Source organism: Mustela lutreola, chromosome 11 (genome assembly GCF_030435805.1).
Source record: "Mustela lutreola isolate mMusLut2 chromosome 11, mMusLut2.pri, whole genome shotgun sequence".
NCBI lineage: Eukaryota > Metazoa > Chordata > Mammalia > Carnivora > Mustelidae > Mustela > Mustela lutreola.
In genome coordinates, this window is record NC_081300.1 from 51969949 (window position 1) to 51995749 (window position 25801).

Below are 25801 nucleotides of genomic sequence, written 5' to 3' on the forward strand. Positions count from 1 at the left end.
AGCTCTAAAAATATGCAATTAATACAAATGACTAGCAGAAAGGGCTTTTTGTTTTTGTTGTTTTGTTTAATTTACAGAGCATTCACCTTTGAGCAAACTTTGCTTACTTTTGAAATATGCAAATTTGGTCTTCTAAGAATGGTAGAACATTAGGAAAGAGTTAAAAATTACATTGCCTTGGGGCACCTGAGTGGCTCAGTGGGTTAAAGCCTCTGCCTTCAGCTCAGATCATGATCCCAGAGTCCCAGGATTGAGCCCTGCATTGGGCTCTCTGCTCAGCGGGGAGCCTGCTTCTCCCTCTCTCTGTCTCTGCCTGCCTCTCTGTCTGCTTGTGATCTCTCTCTCTGTGTCAAATAAATAAGTAAATAAAGGTTTTTAAAAATTACATTGGCTAGGGGTGCCTGGGCGGCTCAGTGGGTTAAAGCCTCTGCCTTCGGCTCAGGTCATGATCTGGGATCGAGCCCCACATCGGGCTCCCTGCTCAGCAGGGAGCCTGCTTCCTCCTCTCTCTCTCTGCCTGCCTCTCTGCCTACTTGTGATCTCTCTCTGTCAAATAAATAAATAAGATCTTTAAAAAAAAATTATATTGGCTATAACTAAAGCCTTCCTATGCTTTACGGTTTTTTAGACTTAGTAAGTTGTAAGATATTTAAGATATTGGAATAATAAACTTCTTCTGCATGTTCTGTAGAAAAATAAAAATGTATTAAAACTTTCTACCTTCCCAATAGAAATGCAGTTTTCTTCTTTAACACCATCCATTGGATCTTCCTTTTCATTCCTTTGTCGGCATTCTTTGTGAAGAGTTGGGGTTATATAAGGTTTGGTGACATTAAATAGCTCAGATCGAAAAACGTATCTCTGTATGACGATTTTACAATTTCCTCTGGCATCATTATCTGGTTTAGTGGTAAAGTCAAAAGCACTAAATGTAGCAGAGGCTCCCAAAGACATCAAAGAATCCTTTTGAAGAGGATCAAAGTGGGCAGATGAAGTCGGTTCATTTTTACTGCAACAAGGCTCATGATGTTGGTGAAGTTGGTAGTTCATGTTGTTAACGAAAGAAAGGTGATCTAATAACCATCCTGAAGAGAGCTGATGCACCACTGACATTCTCTTCTCTTAAAAAAGAAAGGGAAAAAAAAAACAACTCTGGAAATGAGGGTCTAGATGTAAAACCCGATTTTCCAGATTAACTTCTTAAATGTCCTGCATTTCAATAAAAATATACTTCACATACACAGGTAATTTCATGCGCATGTACATAAACTTAACTTATACACAAAAGAGAATTTGAGAGTCATGATATGTTAAGGAAAATGTAATGTTTTAATATAAACTTTTAATTACAGGGTTGATAATTCAAACTTTTCAGCCAATTTAGCAAAAGAGCATTAAAACATGATCTTGGGGCGCCTGGGTGGCTCAGTGGGTTAGGCCGCTGCCTTCGGCTCAGGTCATGATCTCAGGGTCCTGGGATCGAGTCCCGCATCGGGCTCTCTGCTCAGCAGGGAGCCTGCTTCCTTCTCTCTCTCTGCCTGCCTCTCAGTGTACTTGTAATTTCTCTCTGTCAAATAAATAAATAAAATCTTTAAAAAAAAAAAAAAAAACATGATCTTATTTCTGGGATCCCAACTGAATCCTCCTGGGCCCTCCATACAACCTACTGTTCGTCCTTGAATCCAGCCACTAAGTCCACATCCTCCAAGTCACGAAGTCACTCAATTCTTAAAGATGAGAGTGTTCTGTCAAAGCAAAGAATACTACATTACCTATGTGAATTCACCCTTTTTAATGAGATAAACCTAGAGAGGTCACATAATTTCCAGAGGAGTTGTTAGCAGATCAGTCCTTGTTCTTTCAAAGCACATTTGCCATAACAAGCCAGCCCATCAACACTGCCACACTTAACCACTGCTACCATAAGAGTGTGAAAAACAAAATGAAAGACTGGTCTAGGCAGAGCACAAGGCAATTTTAACAGATATCAGAAGTACCAAACCCTAACAAAATTGCAAGGTTATTGGTTCTGAGCAGTCCTCCTTCAGCAACTATGTTTTTTCAAAATCTCCTTTTTACAAAAAAAAGGGGAGGGGGCGGGGGTAAAGTTCCGGGTATTGCCTTCTAAATGTAGTATAATGAAGAACTTAAGAGGAGGATAGAATAAGTGTTTTTTTTTTCTTTTTTTTTTAAAGATTTTATTTATTTACTTGACAGAGAGAGATCACAAGTAGGCAGATAGGCAGGCAGAGAGAGAGGAGGAAGCAGGCTCCCCGCTGAGCAGAGAGCCCGATGCGGGACTCGATCCCAGGACCCCGAGATCATGACCTGAGCCGAAGGCCCCAGAATAAGTGTTTTAACACTACAGCTAGTAAGAGAGCATTTAGATCCAAACTTCTAACTCCATGTAGTGTCCGCAGTGTGACCATGGACAAGTTATTTAATCTCACTGAGTCTCAAATTCATCCATTTTTTATGATATCTCAGAAGGCAATTTAGAGAACTAAATGAGATAATCTAAGTGCTGCCCAGTGTCTGACACACAGCAACTGCTCAAACAAATGCTATTAGTGATGGTAATCCTGGTATTGGTCCTCCCTTCAGAGTCACCACTTGCGGTAACATAATGGCTAATGAGAGCAAGAAATTTAGTCAAGAAGACTGAAACTCAGAAAAGATGACATGCCCAATATTACAATTCGTTAACCGCAAATCTGCTCCAAGAATCAGTATGCGGACTTTGGCTCAAAGCTTTTCTCCCAAAGCCACCACTCTCCGGGTATTGGGCAGTACACGTCTCTGAGTTTAAACTCAGGGAAGCAGGGAAGTTCTGTTTTAACAAAGTACACTACGGTGCTTAAATCCTTTCTCTTCTACCTCTCCCCCTCACAACCAAACCCACCTTCTACCCTCTAGGGTTCCTCATAGCTGTAGTCTCTGGCCACCACTAGAGGACCGTGAAACCCTCGCGAGCAAACTGCGAACCCGATCCTTAGAGGCCGCGGCGCCACACTAGATCCTCGGAGCCGGTGACACCCACCCTCAACAGTCCCTATCTCCTACCTCACCGCATCCCCTGTCAGAAAAACTGCACGACGTCTCCCAGACTTGCATCAGGAAAGAAGCAACCCTCTAAGGAGTGGTCATGAAAGACGCTACTTTCATAGCAAAGAAATTTTTCTACGAGTCAACGGGCGCTGCCATGTTGCTGTACGGAAAAAGCGTTTCCAGGGCGATTTGGAGCTCTCCACCCGCTCCTCAGAGACCTAGAGCGCCCAGGTCTTCAGCGCTAATTTTAGAAATCGGACCAGACTTTGTAGGGGACGCTTGCACTTACCAGAGACTCCAGTGTGCTGACCAGTGTGCTGACCGAGGCGGCAGGCGGCCAGCAATACGCACAATTCCCGCGACGGGGAGCGGCGCGGAAGAGTTGTGCACGCGTTCGACGTACGTGTTGACGTAGACGCTGGCGGAGATTTTAAAATTCGAACTGCGACGGCGGGTGGAGGGAGGAGTTGGTTGTTTCCGCGGCTGCTGTCCTGCCCGGTGAATAGTTGCACAGGTTACAGGAATTCGGTCCCTGGGTTGAGTCACGAAACTGGAAGAAGGTAATTAATGACTTTGAGTTAATTTTATGCCGTCAGAACTGTTCTAAGGGAGAAAGCGATGGCGCTAACAGCTTAGATTTAGAGGCCCTGAGGAGCAACGTTTTGGTGGCTGCCATTGTGAGAAGCCTCCTCCGGGCCGAGTCTGTACGGGGAGCAAGTTTCCCGGAGTCCAATAAATTTCAACTGACAGTGACTTCCAGGGGAGAAGAGGGAGACCTAAGGGCACTCTGGTGGGGAGCAGAGAGTCTGGAGGGAGGAAAGGGGAAGAACTGATGGGAGCAGGGAGAGGAGGGACCAAGATGAAGAACTGTTTGAGGTGTTGCGTTTGAGATCCTAGTGTAACGTCCTAGTGGGTGTGTAGGGAAATCTTAATCTTAAATTACATTTTAAGTGAAGATTTGGAATGTACATGTAGGTGAGTGGGAAATTTGAAAGCATAGCAGAAACGTATAAAGATGTGAAAGAAATAGGTGGCAGAACAAGATGGAAAGAATGTGATCAGTTTAAAAAACAAAGGAGAGCCTAGAGAAGTGACAGGAAACCCACAGATGTCCACAGGGCTGGAAATCAAGACAGGACCTGAGAAATCTAGGTGTATAGTGTCTAATGCCACAGAGATGAGGTAGGACCAAAAGATTTGCAATCATGAGAATTCTAGGAGACAACTGCTTCAGTAGAGATGAAAGAAATGTTAATTTTCTGAGAAATAAGAAGACCATTTTGTGGACCAGATAATTGATCCTTGTTGGAAGGGAGATTGAAGTAAGAGGGGCACTAATTAAATATAAATAGGAAACAGTGGATTAAAGACAGAGCAAGAGAGATGGACATTAGGAAAAGAAAACAACAGCTGTATTCTCTAAGACCAAAGTAAAGGAAACATCTTTTTTTTTTTTTTTTTAAGATTTTATTTTTTTTATTTGACAGACAGAGATCACAAGTAGACTGAGAGGCAGGAGGAAGCAGGCTCCCCGCTGAGCAGAGAGCCCGATGTGGGGCTCGATCCCAGGACCCTGAGATCATGACCTGAGCCGAAGGCAGAGGCTTTAACCTACTGAGCCACCCAGGCGCCCCAAGGAAACATCTTGAGGTAGTTCTTGTCAGGTAGCCTCTGACTTTCCCAGTGAAAAGACGCAGCCAACAGCAATAAGGTGATCTGGGTTAGGCTTCAGGGCCTTAATTACCATGGATGTGTCAAGGCAGGAATTAAACCTTATTTATCATTGTGTCATTTCAGTTGCCTTGCACACTCGGGTGTACATGGTAGGCAGTTAGTAAATATTCGTGTGTGTTGAATATTTTTAAAAGAAGTTAAATACACATTCCCTGCAAATGAGGGCTTCACGTTATATGAACAAGAGGGTCCAGGGAAAGATTACCTTGAAGAAACAATGCTCGGTTGCTTTCTGTTTGGGGATGAAGATAACAGCTGGTGTTTACTGAAGCATCTGTATCTGGAAAGATTTTTTAATACTGAATTCATTCATGAAAGCAGGTGGTAAGCATGAAGCGCAGTTCAGTTTCCACCGGTGGTGCTGGCCGACTCTCCATGCAGGAGTTAAGGTCTCAGGATCTCAATAAACAAGGCCTCCATACCCCTCAAACGTAAGTCCTCGTGCCTGTCTTGGACAAAAAAATCTGTGAAGATGATTAATATAAAAGTTTACTATGATGTTCTGATGAATCTTGTTTGTTCACATTGGTACCTAATTTGGGTTAATGAAAGCTAAAAATTGGCATATTATTAATTGTGTTTTATCTCATTTGTTCCTTAAATTTCCAAAGCTACAACCTTTGCCCAGCAACTCCTAAAAAGGACTGTTAATTCCCTTTCAGCATATTTTCTTATTTTCCTCCTTTATTCTAGACCTGCTTAATTCAAGCTTATTGCTAGAACTTTGAATTTACTGAAGTATATCCAACTTTACCAGAGTTATGACTTATTTGCTTGATGATAAGCTGTGGTTTAGAAGAGCCTACAGAACCACCTCTCCAAACTGTTTTCTTAGTATTCACTGGAAAATGGTATATAATTATACTATCATAAACAAGTTTTTCTCTTTAAGTTTGTTCTAATTAAAAGAAGGCTGTTTGTAAGCCACTGAGGGCTTTATCAACCCTGTGATACCAAGATACAAGTTACTTGCTAACTCTACTTAAATTACTTAGGTTTACATTGTATAAGCCTCAGCTACTTTTAGAAATTTGAATTATTTGTATCTTTAACTTCTGAAATCAGAAATTTTTTGTATTATTACACATTACGTACACTTAAAGATTTATGCCTGGAATTATATTGAAAACTAAACAGCTGTCACTGGTAATGTTTTGGGTTTGTTATTTACATAATGTATGTTCTTAGGTGTAGCTGCATTCTGATACAATAGGCCTTACAAGAAAAATGTTAAATGTAGCTATCATCCTATATGATTGAAGATACCCATTTTTAAATTCTTTTCTTTAAGGTTATCCATAAATGTACATACGTTAAAATGATTGAAATGAGAATATAGATAATGTTTTTTTCTACTTTCTTCTTAACATTTTAGCATTAGTACTTGTGCATGTTATTAGCCTATACCATTTTTAACAGCTATGATTGCTACTAAAAATTTTCATGATTCTGGGCCCCTGGGTGGCTCAGTCATTAAGTGTCTGCCTTCATCTCAGGTCATGATCCCAGGATCGAGCCCCACATTGGGCTCCTTGCTCTGTGGGAAGCCTGCTTCTCCCTCTGCTACTCCCCCTGTTTGTGTTCTCTCTTTTGCTATGTCTCTCTGTCAAATAAATAAAATCTTAAAAAATATATTTCTTTAATGATTCTGAATTATTTTTATACGTAACAGAAAAGAGGTGCTAGTTCCAACGTATTTCCAAAAATTTCTTAAACTAATTTTTTTATATTTATTTTTTAAAGTTTGTCTTTTTCATTTTGTTAAAGCAAAGAGAAACCAACCTTTGGAAAGTTGAATATAAACAAACCCACATCTGAAAGAAAAGTCTCTGTGTTTGGTAAAAGGTAATGATATTTTTTATTAGTTTTAATGAAGGGATTCTAAAAGAAATTGGATGGCATGATCTCTTACAAAAGAAAATTATAAGCTAGCTTTTTTCCGTTTTAAATGATGAAATGGTTATATCTGTTTTAGATAGTGCTAATAGATCTATCAGCACATTCAGACCACTATTTCATGTTATAAGTGAAGAGATTAAAAATTCTATACCTAGCTTTCAGATAGTATGGAATCATAGCATTTTTAAATTTGGGGGAACCATCATCTAGTTCAACATTTTAGGCCCAGGCTTTTTTATACTCTTAAATATTAAGATCCCAAAGAGCTTTTTATTTTATGGGCTCTATTCATGGATATTAATCATATTAGATATTAAAACTGAAAAGTTTTTAATTATGCATTCATTGAATGTAAAATAATAATAACCCCTTACATGTTAACAAAAATATCATAAGTATATATATTTTTTCCAAATACAAAACTATTTCAGTAAGAAAAGTGATGTTGTTTTACATCTTTGCAAATCTCTTTAATGTCTGGCTAAATAGAAGATCGCTAGCTTCTCATATCAGCTTCCACATTGTTAAAATATCATACATCATAATAGCCAACCTCTGAAAAACTCCAGAGTACACTCATGAGAAAATGAGAATGAAAGGGGCAAGTACTATTTTAGTTTTTCAGTATGAAAATAGCTTTGACTTCTCAGATCTCCGAGATCACACTTTGAGAACCACTGGTTAGTGTAGATCAGTGGTTGCCTATGCTGAAGGTAGGGCAAATCTTGATTGTTAAAGAGTAAAAAAACTTTTGCTGTGATGAAAATGTTCAATATATTCATATCTTCATTGTGGCAGAGATTACATGTGTGTATATGTTGTCAAACCTCATCATACTGGACACTTTAAACAAATACATTTTACTCTAAGCAAATTACAACTCAATAAAATTGATCAATTTTTTAAGAAATGATAAACCCCAAAACTGAAAAAATAATCTGTTCTTTTATCTCACCAAAACCAAATATAACTGTTTTAAGGCAAACCTGTTCAGTTGTTTTGAAATTATTCAGAGATGAAATGTTTGTTACATTACAAAAGTCTTTGCCTTTAAAACAAATTAAGCTTTTTCTGGTATTCATTCCTGCTGATGAAGAATCTTAAGACATTTTTGTATTGTAACTTTTCCCTCAGTGGTGAACCTCAGAGATAATGGTAATTATTATAAAAATCTAACATTTTCTGAGCCAGACATTGTTTTAAGTATTTTGTCTGTACTTACTCTTTTAATCAATCCTCAGAACTGCCCTGTGAATAGGCACTGTTATTGTATCCATTTTACAGAGAAGAAAATTGAAGCACAGAGAGATTAAGTAATTTATTTAGGGTCATACAACTAGAAACAAGAGAAAGAATTTGAATCCACAAACTCTGGTTCTAGGCCTTGTGCTCTTAAGCTATAAATTGAATGATACAGTATTTTGATCGGTTAGGATATTCTCTTTTAACTTAAAAAGATGTCTAATAGTGCAGTTTTGTGTAGAGTAACAGCTGAGTCTATACATGTACTCCTTTTGGTAAAAAGAAAAAAAAATAAGTAATAACAGTATGTAGAAAAGTGGTTCTCAAATTAGCAAATTCTCAGGGGAAAAAATAGCTAATCTGGGCTGTGGAATGAGAGGGCCCAAGCTAAAGAACTTTTAGAGCTTTGGCAGGAGAGAAGTTGAAAGCAGTAAGCAAACCTGCAGGGAGAAATAGATCTCTGATGAAAAGAGTTCAAATATTACACCAATGTTCATTGCATCTCAGTTTTGTGGCATATGTTCAATAAAGAAAATTATTATTCTAAGGGTATTTAATAAGCTACAGTTGTTAGCCAAATCAGGCTACAAAGTTAGGCAAAAGGAACCATTATAAAAATATAAAGTTTTGTTTTGTGGGGAAGGCTTAGAATGGAACATATATGTTGCATCCGTTAATGACTAAAAAGTTGCACCATGTAAATTTATGGTAAATAACAATCAGATACATAGTATTGCATGACACAAAAATATTCAAGAGAAAAAGCATACACCACTTATTTTAACATCTCAAAAGCAATTTTCCCACAAGAAATGATGTCAAATGAAGGGGTTAAGAGTGAAGGAGCAATCGTAAAAGGATGGCGAAAGGACTTGGGTTACTGAATAAACTTGGAGAATGGTTTTACAGAAGATCTAGCGGACTCAAAATGCACATTCTTAGGTGATGGTGTTAGGAATGCAAAGTACCACAGTGCATTTTTCTTCCCATCTCATTTTATACTTATCATGATTTGCCCTTTTTCTCTGTTTTGAATAAAAGAATTGAACTTTGATGTTGTTGCTGCTAGGAAAATACAAGATCACCTGAAATAATTTAGACTTGACCACTGCCAGAAATACTTTTGACTGGCTCTTTATGTTTCCAGAACTAGTGGACATGGATCCCGGAATAGTCAATTTGGTATATTTTCCAGTTCTGAAAAAATCAAGGACCCACGACCACTTAATGACAAAGCATTCATTCAGCAGTGTATTCGACAACTCTGTGAGGTATTTTATATTCTCTTAAGTATTTCCCAATAATTTTTCTATTATAAAGTGTTTGATGTTTCATAAAAATTTTTGTAGTTTCTTACAGAAAATGGTTATGCATATAGCGTATCCATGAAATCTCTACAAGCTCCTTCTGTTAAAGACTTCCTAAAGATCTTCACTTTTCTTTATGGCTTCCTGTGCCCTTCATATGAACTTCCTGACACAAAGTTTGAAGAAGAGGTTCCAAGAATCTTTAAAGATCTTGGGTTTGTATGTTATATTTATTAGCCTAGAGAGATTGTTGAAACACAAAGAAGAATCAGAGTCAATTAATTTGTAAAGATTCTGAGTTAGAAAAATCCTGTATTTAAGATCACTGTGAGCAGTATATCTTAGGATAAATTTAAAAGGCAAGAAAAACCACTGTTTGAAGGTTATTGCAAAACTGTAGAAGAGAGTTCATAAGGCCTTCCAAATACTGAGATGACGAGGAATAGATAGGATGGGCTGGATACCACAGATTTTATAGAAGCAAAAAAGACAGGATAGGCGGGCTGGAGAAAATGGGGTGGGTAAAGTCGAGAATTGCTGTGTAGAGTAAACATGGGAAGGAATGGATTTGAAGATGAAGAGTATACACATGTAGCTTATTTGGAGTACATTGAATTTGAGAGAACAAAAAATCTTTTAGGAGAGAAGGCCAGCATACTGGTTATAAATCAAGTTCTACAGTATTAGGTATACATGCATGAAATAATCTGCAGAGAAGAAACCAATGAGATTCTGAAATCTCATTTCAAAATAAGACGACCAAGGATGAAACCTTAATAAATATCTTCTAAATAAGTCAAGACTGTGGGTATATATGTGGAATATTTCTAATGTAACTTCTTGACAAATTTAGCCTTATTTTCACAAAATTAACATTGTTGGCCTCTATTTTTTTTTTCTAATTTTTCATAGGTATCCTTTTGCATTATCCAAAAGCTCCATGTATACAGTGGGTGCCCCTCATACATGGCCACACATTGTGGCAGCCTTGGTTTGGCTGATAGACTGCATCAAGGTATTTGGTTTTTCATTTTAATTTTTTATGTAGGAAAGATTTTTTTTTTTCCTTATGATAGTGTTATTTCTCTATGTCTTTTGCCAGTTATCTCAAAGTTTGCAACTGTTTTCATTTTCCAAAGCACATTTGCTTTTAAGTACTTCAGACTCTTAATAAATGCTTCTAGAGGTGAGAGTAAGGGATTACCACACTGGCAAGGAAATTATTTGTTTTCATGAGGTTTTAAAGGTTAAAAAAAAAAAAAAGTAGGAAATTATTTCCCCCATTATATACATAACATTACTTTGGGTTTTTTCCCCTTTATTAATTAAAATTCATATTCATTGAAAAAAATTTTGGAAAATACAGAAATACATAGAAAGTGATATACCCATAATCCCATGACTCAGAGACAACAATTTAAAACATTTCCTTGGCTGTAGTTTTAAAGATACAATTTTGCTATGCAAAGTATGTAGGTTTTTTTCTTTCAACTTTTGATGTATATTGACAAATTTCTCTGCAGAAAACTTGCACCAGTTAAAAGCTCCTCAACAATGTGAGCATATGCCTTTCCCCATGGCATCTACATCATTCTTTTAAAATCTTTACCATTTGAAAGGTGAAAAAAATAGCTTAAACATATATATGTTATAAAAGGAATTGTCTTTTTATATGGTTTGTCATTACTATTTCTTGTGGACTTTTTTGCCATATTTTATGTATATATATTTTTTTGCTTTTATTAATTTTAACCTTTATAATTATAACCTTTATAAACCTTTATCAAACCTTTATTTATAACCTTTATAAAACCTTTGCTTATATTTATCAATATTTTAAACGAATGAGTGAAAATGTGATTTTTTTCATATTTGCAATTTTTCTTCTCAACTTGAACATATTTCACACTTATTACAACTGCCTATTTGTGTCTTTTGCCATTTTTCTATTTTCTTAATGATTTATAGGAACACCATTTTGAACATCAAAAACAGTCAGATTGGAGTAGTTAGCTCGTATGGATATGGTACAGATTTTTTTTCCCTTTTGACTTATGTGCTGTATTTTCACTATTGAGAAATACAAATTGTTATCTAGTCTAGTTTAGTCTCTTCCTTTTATAGTTTTTTTTTCTTCCTTTTATAGTTTGAGTTTCCTGTCCTTAGTCCTAAAATCCCTAAAACTAACACCGTCCTCCTGACATTCTCTTGGCAATTGAAATCCCTTGACAAAATACAGGCAGGCACTGGGTGGTTGGATTTTGACCCAGAAGACATCTCAGTACTTTCAGCACCACCATTGTCAAGATAAGAGTAGAAATCCAATGACATAGTCCATTAATACACCTCACATTTTATTGAACTTTATGTATGATGTCTGTGCATTCAATCTGTTTCTCCTCAGTGATATCCATGGACGTTGGATAACTACCTCTCTTTTCCCACTACCAAATACTCCTCTTGTCAATGGAACGCTTTACCCTTGTTTCACTAAGCAGCTTATGTTATTCTTAAGTGGTTAGGAGATAGCATTTCCACAGTGATGCAAGACCTCATGGAGTACCTGCTTTGGCTTCTGTTGGAAAGGGACCTCTGGAGATGCCTCCAAATCTATTATATAGTAGAAATTTCCTCCTTGCTATATTGGTTTGCTTGAGGTGGTAGAACTGAACACTAGAAGAATCAATGAGAGATTGTAAGAATCAGTGAGACATCATGTGTTTCTTGTTCTAATTATCTTTCCCACTTAACAGAGTCCTAGAAATTTAGCCAGACTTAGGATGGCCTCCTTTAGTCTCTGATATTAAAAAAAAAAAAAATTTCTTCCACTTTTTTCCCTCCTATTTTTATAACTTCATTGTAGTTAAATAATCTTTATTGTTTCCTTCCTTCTGCTAACTTTGGACTTATTTTGGTTTTCTCTTTCTAGTTGCTTGAGGTGTAGAGTTAGGTTTCTTTATTTGGGATCTGTTTCCTTGATGTATGCATTTGTAGCTGTAAACTTCCCTCTTTAAACTGGTTTAACTACAGCTTGGTATGTTGTGATTCCATTTTGATCTCAAGATACTTTTTCATTTCCCCTTTAATTTCTGGTTTGCTACATTGGTTGTTCAGGAGAGTGATATTTAACTTTCATGTTCCTGTGACTTTTTCAGTTTTCCTCCTATTGTTCATTTATAGTTTCATACCATTTTGGTTAGAGAAGATACTTGGTATGATTTCTTCTTGAATTATACTAAGACTTGAATTATACTGACTTGTTTTATGACTTAATATAAGTCATAAATGTTCTTTCCTAGAAAATGTTCCTTGTACTCATGAGAAGAATGTATATTTTGCTGTTGTTGGATATGTTTTGTGTATGTTTGTTGAGTCCATTTGGTCTATAGTGTTGTTCAAATTGCAACTTACTTATTCTCTGTGTGGATGATCTCCCTATTGTTAAGAGTGTAGTATTAAAGTCTTCCAACTATTATTGTATTGCTGTTATTTCTTTTAGTTCTATTAGTATTTGCTTTATATATTTAGGTGTTCCCATGTTGGTTGCATAAATATTTTATCTTCTGATGGACTGACTCTTTTATCATTATGTAATGACCTTTGTTGTCTCTTTCTACCATTTTTAGTTTAAAGTCTGTTTTGTCTGATACATTTTTTCATCCCTTCACTCTCAGTCTGTATCTCTAAAATTAAAGTGAGCTTCTTGTAGGCAGCCTATTTTTGGATCTTATTTTTGTCCATTTAGTAATTCTGTGTCTTTTGGATGGAAAGCTTAATCCATTTGCACTTAAAGTAATTATCCATAGGTAAGGATTTATTGCCATTTTGTTCATAGTTTTCTGTTTTGTAAATCTTTTGTTCTGCTTGGTCCTTATTCTACTATCTTCTTTTGAAATGTGATGATCTTTGGTATCAGCATACTTTGACTATCATTTGTTTGTGTATCTACTTCATGTTTTTCCCTTGTGATTATCATAAGGCTTAGATAAAATATCTTTAAAACTATAACATTCAGGGCACCTGGATAGTTCAGTTGGTTAAGTGTCCAACTCTTGATGTCAGGTCTTGATCTCAGGTCATGAGTTCAAGCCTCACACTGGGCTCCATGCTGCGTGTAGAACCTAATTAAAAAAAAAAAAATTCTATTTTAAACCGATAGCTTCAATAACATTCATAAACTCTACACTTCCACTTCCCCTTTTACATTTTAGCTTATTGATGTTACAGTTTACATACCTTTTTATATTGTGTTTCCAATAACAGGTTATTGCATTTATGGTTCTTTTTAATACTTTTATTTTTTAACTATTAAACTAGAGTCATAAGTGAATTATACACCACCACATTAGAAAAGAAGACTTTAAAAAAAAAGTTTATGATACGTTTATCATTATCAATGAGTTTTACACTACCTTCATATGTTTTTACAGTGTTAAGTAGCATCTTTATGCTTCTACTCAAAGAACTTCCCTGTAACCTTCCTTGTAAGGCAGGTCTTGTGGTGGTGAACTCCCTCGGCTTTTATGTTGGAATGTCTATATCTCTCCTTCATTTCTTAAAGGCCGTATTTTAGGTTGACAGTTTTTTTCCTTTCAATATTTTGAATATGCCATCCCTTTCTCTCCTACCCTAAAAAGTTCTATTGAGAATTACACCAATAGCCTTATGGGGGTTTTCTTGTCTGTAACTTCTCTCTTTTCTCTTTCTGCTTTCAAAATTCTTTGTCTTGATTTTTGACAATTTAATTATAATAGTCTCAACATAGCCCTGTTTGGGGTCTTGTGTGCTTCATGGATCTGGATGTCCATTTTTCTTTCTACATTTGGGAAGTTTTCATCTCTTACTGCTTTAAGTCTCTTATTGCTTTATACTTTATTTTTATACTTTATACTTTCATCTCTTATTGTTTAAAGTCTTTGTTGCTTTATACTTTCTATGCCCTTCTCTTTCTCTTCTCCTTTTGAGATTCCCATAATGCAGATACTATATCATTTGATGATGATCCATAAGTCCCATATACTTTTTTCTCTTTTTCATTCTTTTTTCTTTCTGTTTATGTGACTGGATAATTTCAAATGTCCTGTCCTCTAGCCCACTGATTCCTTCTTCTGCGTGGTTGACTTTGTTTTTGTTTTTGTTTTTGTTTTAAGATTTTTATTTATTTGACAGAGGGAGAGATCACAAGCAGGCCGAGAGGCAGGCAGAGAGAGGTAGGGGGGAAGCAGGCTCCCTCCTGAGCAGAGAGCCCAATGTGGGGCTCTATCCCAGGACCCTGGGATCATGACCCGAGCCGAAGGCAGAGGCTTTAACCCACTGAGCCATCCAAGTGCCCCTTGACTTTGCTTTTGAAGCTCTCTGTTTAATTCTTTAGATCAGCCTTTTTTTTTACAGCTCTCATTTGGTTTTTTTTTTTACTAGTGTCTGTTTCTTCGTTGAACTTCTTGTTTTGTTCATACATTGTTTTTCTAATTTTGTTTAGTTGGCTGTGTGTTCTTATACCTTAGTAAATATTTTTGAGAGGATTATTCTGAATTAGTTCATAGATCTCCATTTCTGTAGGGTTAGTTATTGGAGCTTTATTAGGTTTCCTTTGGTAATGTCATGTTTACCTTATTTTTTATGATCCTTGATTCCTTATGATGATACCTGCACATTTGAGTAAGTGGTCTCTTCTTCACATTTGACAGGTTCTCTTTTAGAGACAGTTCTTTACCAGTCAGCTCACATTGGGTTTTTAGATGTATCTAGATGTATAATGTGCTTGGTTAGGTGGGGCTTATATCAGGGTCTATTTTGGGGAAAGGTCACTGCCCAAGCTGTGAAGTTAGGAGAGAAGGGGAAGTGCTACTCTACAGTACGAAAAGACTGCTGGCTCTGTTCCCTGCCATATTCCCAGGTGCTCTGGTTAGGTTTTCTGGTCAGGTGGCGCTGGAGACTGTATTCAGTTTTGGATAGCACCATAAATTATCTTCCCTTTCCTACTGGGGTTTCAGATCAAGCCTCAGCCAGCAAAGCTTTTTGGGAATCAAATCAGAGAGAATTGCATGCTTAGCTCCCTGAATAACAGGGCTGTTGTCTTGGGTCTGCAGAAACAGAGCCACTGAGCAGGTTCTCCACTCAATTGCTGTAACTGGGGCTAGAGGGGAGGCTATTGAGATTCCATGAGCTCTTGTAAGTTTTTCTGGTTAACAGGGCTGGAGGTTGTGTTTAGCAGTGGACAGGGCTATGGATCAGTTTCCCTAACAGAGTAGAGGAAGAGAACAGACCCAAGGCTGGCAAGATTCTTCTTGGGAAGCTAATGAGGCAAACCTGTGCTCCAGACTCTGGCCAGACGGAGTTGCTGACTTTCCTCTGCAGGTGGTCAAAGCCCCAACCAAGCTCTCTTTACCAGCTCCTGAGCCAGGCAGTTTTCCAGATGCTCCAGCTAGGTTTCCAGCTTGAACAGAGCCAGAAGCTATACTAGCCATGGGTAAGGTTATGAATTAGTTCTCCTGCCTGAGCAGAGCAGGAGAACAGGCTCTAGTTGCTCTTTGTGGTCTTGACTTAAACCAACCCATGCCCAAGTTTATTGTCCAAATGAGGTCCCTAGCTTTGCTCAGTGGATGATCACTTCTGCCTTCCAGGCTCTTAGCTCAGGTATTTCTGAGCTGAGAAGCATTTCAGGAGTCTAGACAGGCTTTCTGATCAGGTCGAGCTAAGAGCTACACTGAGCAGTGGGTGGAGCTATGGATTAACTCCCCTACTTGGGCAGAGGGGCAGGCTCAGGCTTTCTGAGTTCTTTTCTCCTCTCTTATATTTCACTATATAGAGAAGTGGTATACTGGAAAATAATTACCTTTTACTGAAAAAATATTACTCAAGTCCACATTTCTGTTACCTCTATACAGTTTCAGGTTGAAACTGTTTCAACCAAATCTCTTAGTTTGGAAGAACTTTTAATTCTGGTAGTAATGTTTTATATAGCTCCTGGTGAGTTGTTTGTCCCTCAATAAGGGTCTTTTTTTAACTTAATGGAGAATCAAGAATTTTCACATGGACCTTTGACAAATCAACAGAAACACTTATCTACCCTGATAACAAGGTAGAAGATTCTGTTCTTCATCTTGGGCTCTGCCCTACATGTCTTTCAGACTTAGTTAAATCTCACTGTGGGGTACCTGGGTGGCTCAGATGGTTAAGCATCTGCCTTCGCTCAGGTCATGATCAAGCCTGAAGGTATCCTGGGATCAAGCCCCATGTTGGGCTACCAGCTCAGCGGGAGTCTGCTTCTCCCTCTGCCTCTCCCCCTACTTGTGCTCTCTCTCTTTCTCCGTCTCTATCTCTCTCAAATGAATAAATAAAATCTTTAAAAATAAATAAATTTTTAAAAATCTGATTACTGAGGCCTTGTCAAGGGAAGAAGTTGTAAAAGATGAGTTAATAGAGTTTGCCTGCCTTCACCTTAGATGTACAAAAAGTCTTATATGAGTGTCTTTGGAATAGGATAGAAGTAGATATGGCAAGCAACTCTGGGCTAAGAACTTAGGAATCTGATATGTAAGTTCTGGGATAAGAAAAATTAATGAAATATTTTTAGTAGAAACCACATTCCTTTTTCATTCCTAATGCATGATACTTCTCTTAGAACCTTACTGTGCATTATACTAGATACACATTTATAAGTTTACATTTCATAGCAATTTTATTTACATTTTCTAGTGATTTTTTTCATGTTTGGAAGGTTGTATTTTTAAAACAATTTATAAAAATAGGTGTTCCAAAATGGAATTTCTTTGCCTTAAAAACCCTTAGCCATTTTCCTTTTGGCTTACTATTATAAACATCTGTTTTGCTATAATGTATTATCTGTTATCACTTTTAAGCTTTAACAATTGCATTTCTGAATATTTCATATTGTGATCAATATGAAGTTCATATTTATACATACTGAAGGAGTCTGTAGATAACATTTAAGCACCAAATTTGAGTTCATATAAAAGAAGAATAATCCTTTTTGGTTCACCTTTAATGTGGCAGGCTTTTTTTTAAGTTTCTCAGAGTTCCATCAAAACGTGTATTATCTCTCAATGAATTAGTAGTAGTATAAACATCAGCATATTTTGTAGAAGTAAATATGGAATCCATCCTTTTCTAATTCTAATGGATTAAGTTGCTAAAATAGCAAAAGGATTACATTTTAATGCTCAATAATATGATCTCTCTAAAGACTTTCAGCCCTGCAATAATGTAAATGCTTCTAAAAGTGACACTAAATCAAATGTTACAAAACATGAAAGCTATGTGTTTTTCTCACATTTCATCAACTTAAATATGTTGCTTGTGTACTTACTAGTTACATAATGCCATGAAAGAAAGCTCACCTTTATTTGATGACGGACAACCTTGGGGAGAAGAAACTGAAGATGGAATTATGCATAATAAGGTACCTTACATTAACACAAACATTAGTTACCTTGGTATTTTAACTGTGTCACTATTGAAATTAATGCAGTCAGTCACCTAGGTGGCTGAGTCAGTTGTCTACCTTTGGTTCAGTCAGTTGTCTGCCTTTGGCTCAGGTCGTGATCCCAGGGTCCTGGGGTAGAGCCCTACCTCAGGTTCCTGCTCAGTGGGGGCTCTGCTTCTCTCTCTGTTCCTCCCCCCGCTCATGCTCTCTTACTCTATCTCTCCCAAAAATAAATTAAAATCTTTTAAAAAAAAATTAATATAGCCTTTTGTAGGGTTTGTCTTTTTGCTTCCTGAAAAATTTTAAAATTGAATTTTTTTCATCTTAAATTTATTCTTAGAATCACATTGTAATTTCTTAAAATTAAGTAGGCATAGAAATTTTAAATGTTAACTAAGGGAGGCACATGGGTGGTGCAGTTGGTTAAGTGTCCAGCTCAAGTCATGATCTCAGGGTCATGGGATCGAGTCCTGCAGCTGGCTCCATGCCCAGCTTGGATTCTGCTTGAGACTTTCTCCCTCCCCCTCTGCTCCTTCTCCCCCATGAGCGGCCACATGCTTTTGTACTCACTCGTGCACTCTCTCTCTCTAAAATAAATAAATCTTTTTTTAAAAAATAATTAATTAAATGTTAACTAAGTAAGTAGAAAAGCATGGAAATTGGAATTAAATCGTAACATGTTATTTTCTTATATATAAATACAACATTTCTTTCCTTGCCTACCTTTTATAATGAAGATAGCAGTACTGGCAACATAAGTCTAAGATAGTTCTTTGTCAATAGAAAACATAAGTCTTAAAATACTACATGTAGGGTTTATGTTTTGTTTTGGCCTTTTTAGTTAGGCGTATTACCACTTAGATCCAAGGTACCACTTCCAAAAGAGATTGAGATAAAAGTAAACATGATCTAAGTTGGTTCCCAATCCATACTTTACTGGAGCCTAAACTATGTAACTAACCTCACCCTATTTCCTAAAATAAGCAAATGTATGTGTCTGAATAAAGCAAATACTACCTCTAAGGAATAGATTTATAATATTAAGATTAAAATTAATGTGCCCTAGCACATGTAAAAGATCAATCACCATGCAGGTCCCTAAAAAGAAAACTTACTTTCTGTGCTAATTCTAATCAGCACTCTTTGGAGCATTTGCAATAAAAAGAAATTGGCAAGAAACTTTAGTCTCAATTTTTATTACTACCTGGGAAATAGGTCAAGGAGGTATGATTACTTTTTTTTTTTTTAAACAGAGTAACCATACCTTTTACTGCTTCAGCAATGATCCCTGCTGGAGAAGCAGTTAGAAAGCCTTGGATCCTACCCCAGAGAATTCTCCCGTGTTACAATATGTGCCCTGGACTAGATTTATCTGTACCTCATTTTGCAGCCAAATATATCACTTACTAAATATTAAATTTTTTAACATTTATCCTGAAGGTTAAACCAGTAAAAGTTATTCTTGTAATTTTAGCTGTTATTTCAAATGACAATATACAAGAACAGGACTTTAGAAATTTTAAAGCACTGCTCTATATAAAATATTATTTGAAAATATTTTAAATTAAAGAAGGTTATCAAAGTATACAATTTCACCAGATTCTGAGCCTCACCTTGTGGATCCAGAAACTCAGTTTGTTGGAGCAGAGCATTTGACTGTAGAAATTTGATTTTTTTTATATCTGCAAAATCAAAATTGACCAAGCTTAAAGAAACTGATTCACTGTCACCAAATTCACCAGAAACTGATCTGAAATAGAGTGAAAATATATTAATTTATCATCAGTGGTATACCTTTCTAGTTAGAGGAATACTCATACTGCCTATTTAGGGTACCCTTTCCATATCAACCAAGTAATATGGAGGTTGTTTAATTAGCAAAGAATCAGCGCAAAGGGAATTGGTCTGTCTTGAGGGATATTTATTTCATATAGGCTTTGGAAAATTCTAATCAGTCATCCGTACCTCCTAACAAAGCACACATCTTCAGTGACCAAAACACCTCGTAATGGCAAAATATAGTGTTTTTTCTCTTGGATAAATATTAAGAATGCTAATATTCTACTATTTAGATATCTACTAACCATGCCATTCTTTTTAGACTGAAGTTAACAAGGGACGCCTGGGTGGCTCAGTTGGTTAGACTGAAGTTAACAATGTAACTACAGCCTTCATTCTGATTTTCACAGCTAGACTTAGTTTAATTGGACTTTACATCATCATCAATTCATTTAAGTTTTTCATAAGGTTAATTGCATAAAGATGAATGAGCATTTTATGTTGACTTATATTTATTAATAAGCTTCCTTGTTTAACCTCAAAATTCTGAATATATGGTTTCTTTATTGTTTACGAAGTATCACCTTTATCCAAATTTAAGTTGTTCTTTATTATTTTCAGTCACATTACAAGTAGCAGACTGAGTAAATCTGTGCAACATAATTAATGATAGATCCTAGGTTTATGTCTCATTTATAGGAGTTCTTATAACTAAGTATTCCTGACTTTTCTTTTTTTTTTAATTCAAGTTTAAATTTACACTTAGAAAAATGAAACAAACTAAATAGAGAATAATAGCTTTGTTTTTAAATCTGCTTAACCCAATCAGTTGTTTTTGGACTACACCATAAAATGCTATGAGAGTTTCATGACTGGGGCTGACAGTTTTGAAGAGATGAATGCAGAGTTGCAGTCAAAGCTGAGTAAGTGTTCTCATTCCTAGTGTGCTTGCTATTACTCATGTATTAAACTCTTTTTGTGGAGTGGTAAAATCCACACCCAGTTTATGTGAACTACTCTAAATGTGTTTGCATGCCTACTAATTTTTGTCTTCATTGTTTCTTTGGTGGAGAGAAGTGATAGTAAGCAGGAAAGAATTCCAGTTTTGGAGGCAAATCTCTTCCTGGCTACGTGACCTTAACAAATTACTTAACCTGTCTAATGAGGTTTTGCAAGATTAGGTGGCCATGTATGTTGAGTATCAGACACACTACCAGGAACACAGAAGATAAACAGCAAATGTTATTCCTGTGATATTCCTATGATATTCTTGCTTTATTGTTTGAGAAATTACCAATTAGTGAGAAGTCTTAAGGTCCCTTCAAAATGTGTGACAGGCAGTTAATGAACCATTATATTTCCAATGAAAGAAATTCTTCATTATATTTCCACTCTGTTATAACCTAGGGACATTCAGTATTTCCTAGCTAACTCTAAAGTGGTCCAGAGGAATTAATTTAATCTTTTTTCCTTTATTGAAATAGTCTTAAATGTAAAATGGTAGAATGGTGGCTAAAACAGATAAATTTAAGATGTGTAAAACTATTTCTTCAATGAAATCAATCAAAACAGGAGAATATCACCTTGCCACTATCGGCACAAAAGGTGAAAGCATTTCCCCTATGTTCCCATTAGACGTATCTTCCTGAAATAACAAGACAGTTTCAGCTTGTCAGCATAAGAAAGGGAGCAAGGTAAATGATGTTTCATTTTAAAAGAGGAAAATTCATAGTGATCTAATATAAAAAGCATCTAGTGAATTCATTTATTGACACAATATTTATTGTATACCTACAGTGGGCAAGTCACCTTAGGCACTGAGGATACAGTAATGAATAAGAGACAGAAAATCCCTGTCCTAGGAAGTTACCTCTACTAGAGATAATAATCAAATTAAAAACCATAAATCAAAGGGTGGTAACTCCAAGAACAAACATAAAGCAAGGTAAGAGGGTAGAAAGTGTAGTGAATGGAAAGGTTTGCTACTTTAGAGGGTAGGATATCCTTCACTGGTAGCATTCTGAGCAGAGACCAAAAAGGAAATAAGGGAAAGAGCAATGGTGAAGACCCAGGGGATAAATGTTTCTAGGCAGAATTGAGATCTTACTAAGTTTTGGGGTTTTCTCTCCAGAGGATTTGTTTAATGTAGATGCTTCCAAGCTGGAATCATTAGCAGCAAAAAACAAAGCACTGAATGAACAGATTGCAAGATTGGAACAAGAAAGAGAAAAAGAACCGGTTAGTAAACATGTTTATTTCATGAATAGGTTTATATACTTAGCTGTTTTGGACTATTGGATCTCCTTAGAGAACACCAGCTATTTCTTTATCCAAAAAAAAAAAAAATTAACAAAATAAGCTTCTTAAATGTTAATTTTTTTTTACATAGGACAGAACTCTCCATGAAAACATGTTTGGTATCTCTAGAGCTTTGTTTTCCCTTGTGATCTCTCAGTCTTGAACTAATGGTGTTCAGAATATGATGAAAGAGTCTTACCTATTTACATAAGTCCAAAAAGATCTTTTGAACAAGATCCCCATGTTTCACACCTCTAGGGAGCACAATTTATAAGAAGCCCTGAGTTAATGAAAAGGGAATGGTGATAAGTGTGTTTATGTAATGTTACTGTATTCTAAGAGCTTTCTAAAAGCTAGATGATAATATCCAGATACCTAATTTTATTTGGGGTTTTAATATTAATGAATCGCCTAGACTGTTCTGTAAAACATCAGATTTTAAATGTTTCTTCTTATTCATTCTGGCCCTTGACTTTTTGTATCCCAAACTGACTTCCCAAAAAGTACCTTTTCTTAATTAGGTAATAACATAACAGCAAAGTTCCCTTTTAGTTCTTTGGCTCCCTCTAAAAGGGATAGAAAATGCTAATATACCTTTCTCTAAGATGAATTTTAAAATATTGTGTTATTTTCAAGTAAAGGAATGGTTATCAATTAGAATTTTTTTTTTTCTTTTAAAGAATCGTCTGGAGTCATTGAGAAAATTGAAAACTTCCTTACAAGCAGATGTTCAAAAATATCAGGCATACATGAGCAATTTGGAGTCTCATTCAGCCATTCTTGACCAGAAACTGAATGGTCTTGATGAAGAAATCTCTAGAGTAGGTAAGCACAACCAATGCTAAAAGAGGACCTTCAGACTGGAATGGGGACCTGCCTGGGGTTTATCACATACACAGACAACTTTGTCATCCATATCATTTTTTCGTTAATGATGAATGGCTATAGCAGACCACCAAATTTTCAATGCCTTCTGCATATATTGGTTTTCTGAGGCTGCTATCGAAAAAACCCACAAAATTGGTAGATTAGAAAAATAGAAATTTGTTCTAAAGGCCATAAGTTCAAAATTTAGCACAGCCAAGCTCCCTCCAAGGACTCTAGGGAAGAATTCATTCCTTGTCTCTTCCAGCTTCTGTTTCCTGATGGTATTCCTGAGCTTTTGACCATGTCACTCCAATTTCTGCCTTCACCCACACATTGCCTTGTCTCTGTATGTGTGTCTCCTCTTCTGTTTGTGTTTGTTTCTCTCAGCCTCTATCTTTTAAGAACATTTATGATGTCATTTAGGACCCACTGGATAATCCAGGGCATAATAATGAGATGAGATAATCTCATCTCAAAATATTTAATAATATCTGCAAAAAACCCTTTTCCAAATAAAGATTTACAAATTTAGGATTTCATATGTTTGGGTAACCATTATTCAACCTAATACACCTTCTAACATGTTCTGTTGTCTGATTTTTTAAAGCCAAGAGGGACCTAATCTAAAAACATATGATACCTGATATAAATATATATTCTATTCTGCCTTGTAATTAATAAGCCAGATTCTTAAACCTCTCCTGGCTTCAGTCTGCTAGAATTGTCTTATTACTACTACCTCCTAAACCACTTGGCAACTTAAGCTGATTGAAAAAGTAAGATGGAAAGATGAAAGTACTACAATTCTTTGGAAGCAAAAGCCCAATTAAAGAAAGTTTATATCCTGTGAGTTCCTAACCTTGTTTTTCATAAGCACATATCAGTCATAACTGTAAAATTAAAAATACTGTAACACATGGATTGATATTTCTGTACTGCCAGAAGGTAAGCAAAGGGAAGTATTCATAAATCACAGAGCCATTGGATGGCACTTTACAAAATGAATAATCCTATGGACCTATTGTACTATTTTGTAGGTGTTTGTCCACTTCAGTTTTATTCTTACAGGATTTTACAGACTGTGTCTGTCTCACATAGGATTTGTGTAGATAGTCCTTAGGATATTTGATTTAATGCTTAGTCTATATAATATTAACCATCTGTCAAGTTAAAGATAATAATTATATGGAGTATTTGTTTAAATCAGCTTATTTTTTCCAAATAATTCTGATTACATATATTAGATTTGCTCTAAACCAAGCCTTTAAATAATTTACAGTTGGTCCCTAACATTTGTTCTCCGTGATGACAAGAAGCCATAAACCAATTTTTTATCATAACAATATTTGTAAGGCAGGGATGCCTGGATGGGTCATTTAGTTAAGCATCTACCTTCAGCTCAGGTCATGATCCCAGAGTCCTGGAATGGAGTCCCATATCAGCTCCTTGCTCAGCAGGGAACCTGCTTCACCCTCTGCCTGCCGCTTCCTTTGCCTGTGCTCACTTTCGCTCTCTGACAAATAAATAAAATATGTTCGAAAAAAACCTATTTGTAAATCAATACTTTATAATAGTCTGTCTTCCTCATTGGTATTTATCAAGAGAATTTTCATATTCCTACTTTTCTTGTGAGAATTTTTTCCCAATAATTGCAAGCTAAAGAGGTAAAAGAGATACTTTAGCCATCATTTACTATTCTAGATTGATTTAATTTGGGATAATTTTATAACTTAAACTAAAATGTTTTTATTCTGAGTATTTTAAGTTTCATAATTTTTTTAAAGATTTTATTTATTTATTCGACAGACAGAGATCACAAGTAGGCAGAGAGGCAGGCAGAGAGAGAGGGGGAAGCAGGCTACCCGCTAAGCAGAGAGCCCAATGTGGGGCTTGATCCCAGGACCCTGAGATCATGACCTGAGCCGAAGACAGAGGCTTTAACCCACTGAGCCACCCAGGCGCCCCTTTCATGATTATTTAAAGTCACTCACGGCCAAGAATCAAAAAGACCTAATTAAACTGTCTGGATATAAATAGATCTAGAGATAGGAAGAGAGAAAGATAGATAGATGGATGGATGTACATTGTACAGATTCCTGTGATATATAATGTTTTACTTCATCTATTTTTATATTGAACTCAAATGTGGGACTTCACAAGAACAGTGCTACAATAATGAGTTATAACAAAGCTAAGATCTTGATCCTGTAAAGCCATGGAATCATTGTCTTGGCCCATTTGGTCATGCATATTCTCATCCATCTATTCCAGCCTGCCTAAAAGTACTGTCATATTCTTTATAAGCTGTGAATAACAAAAGGTTGGAAAATACCATTCTGTATAACCCCAAATATTTTAAGTTTGATAACGTTTCTTGCCCTTTGCATGATCATTTCCTGTTCGTAAGTATCATTTTGTCTTAGTACAATAATATACTCATTCTTGCTTATTAATTTTGGCAAATAGAAGGGCACTTGGGTGGTGCAGTCATTTAAGCATATGACTCTTGGTTACAGCACCAGTCATGATTTTGGGGTCCTGGGATCAAGATCAAGCCCCATATCAGGCTCTGCTTAGTGTGGAGTCTGCTTGAGATTCTCTCTCTCTCACTTTGCCCCTCCCACCTGTACTCACACTCTCTCAAATAAATAAATACTTAAAAAAAAATTTTGGTAAGTAGAGCAAGAACTTAACCACTGTAGTTACTTACTGTTTGATCAAACTACTGAAAATGCCCATGAATAAGAATAAAGTGATGTATTTAAATATAAATATTTTTATATTTGTGAAGAATTTGTGGGGTTTTTGATTATTGCTGAGAATCATGCTGGAGTATAAAAATCATTTGAACTGAACATTGGCAGACTATTCCTTTTAAGTGTAATAATTCTTTTTTTTTTTTTTTAAGATTTTATTTATTTATTTGACAGAGATCACAAGTAGGCAGAGACGCAGGCAGAGAGAGAGAGAGAGGAGGAAGCAGGCTCCCTGCTAAGCAGAGATCCCGATGCGGGACTCGATCCCAGGACCCTGAGATCATGACCTGAGCCGAAGGCAGCGGCTTAACACACTGAGCCACCCAGGTGCCCTAAGTGTAATAATTCTTAATCATTATGTGTGGGGCCATATTTTTTTCATGTAGCACTTTCTGAAAATCATGCAAGCCAATAGGGAAGTAAGT

At 36.2% G+C, this 25801-nt stretch overlaps 2 protein-coding genes and 1 long non-coding RNA gene across 7 annotated transcripts in view; 1 reads left to right on the forward strand and 2 right to left on the reverse strand.

The window, feature by feature from the left end:
- METTL4 (methyltransferase 4, N6-adenosine) overlaps window positions 1-3422 on the reverse strand; it is a 43378-nt gene extending 39956 nt beyond the window's left edge. Inside the window, exons 1-3 of one of the 4 annotated variants that reach the window (XM_059140130.1) lie at window positions 3338-3422; window positions 1668-1745; window positions 721-1121 (exon numbers count right to left, since the gene is read on the reverse strand). In XM_059140130.1, coding sequence (XP_058996113.1) covers window positions 721-1113 — 393 coding nt within the window. In that variant the 5' untranslated portion in view covers window positions 1114-1121; window positions 1668-1745; window positions 3338-3422. The other 3 variants (XM_059140131.1, XM_059140133.1, XM_059140134.1) reach the window with 3 other exon arrangements.
- A 60-nt stretch (window positions 3423-3482) lies between these two features.
- The window catches only part of NDC80 (NDC80 kinetochore complex component), a 49599-nt gene continuing 27280 nt past the window's right edge, over window positions 3483-25801 (forward strand). The window contains exons 1-11 of one of the 2 annotated variants that reach the window (XM_059140208.1): window positions 3483-3608; window positions 4536-4698; window positions 5104-5213; window positions 6550-6627; window positions 9071-9194; window positions 9273-9445; window positions 10143-10245; window positions 17563-17652; window positions 20285-20378; window positions 21587-21693; window positions 22434-22578. In XM_059140208.1, the coding sequence (XP_058996191.1) occupies window positions 5113-5213; window positions 6550-6627; window positions 9071-9194; window positions 9273-9445; window positions 10143-10245; window positions 17563-17652; window positions 20285-20378; window positions 21587-21693; window positions 22434-22578 (1015 nt within the window). In that variant the 5' untranslated portion in view covers window positions 3483-3608; window positions 4536-4698; window positions 5104-5112. The remainder of the gene's footprint in view (window positions 3609-4535; window positions 4699-5103; window positions 5214-6549; window positions 6628-9070; window positions 9195-9272; window positions 9446-10142; window positions 10246-17562; window positions 17653-20284; window positions 20379-21586; window positions 21694-22433; window positions 22579-25801) is intronic. The other variant, XM_059140206.1, reaches the window with a different exon arrangement.
- On the reverse strand, window positions 4879-13347 carry LOC131811559 (uncharacterized). Its single transcript, XR_009345983.1, has 3 exons — window positions 13251-13347; window positions 11794-11903; window positions 4879-5246 (listed from the first exon to the last, which is right to left on the reverse strand). It is a non-coding gene; the product is annotated as an uncharacterized LOC131811559 (long non-coding RNA).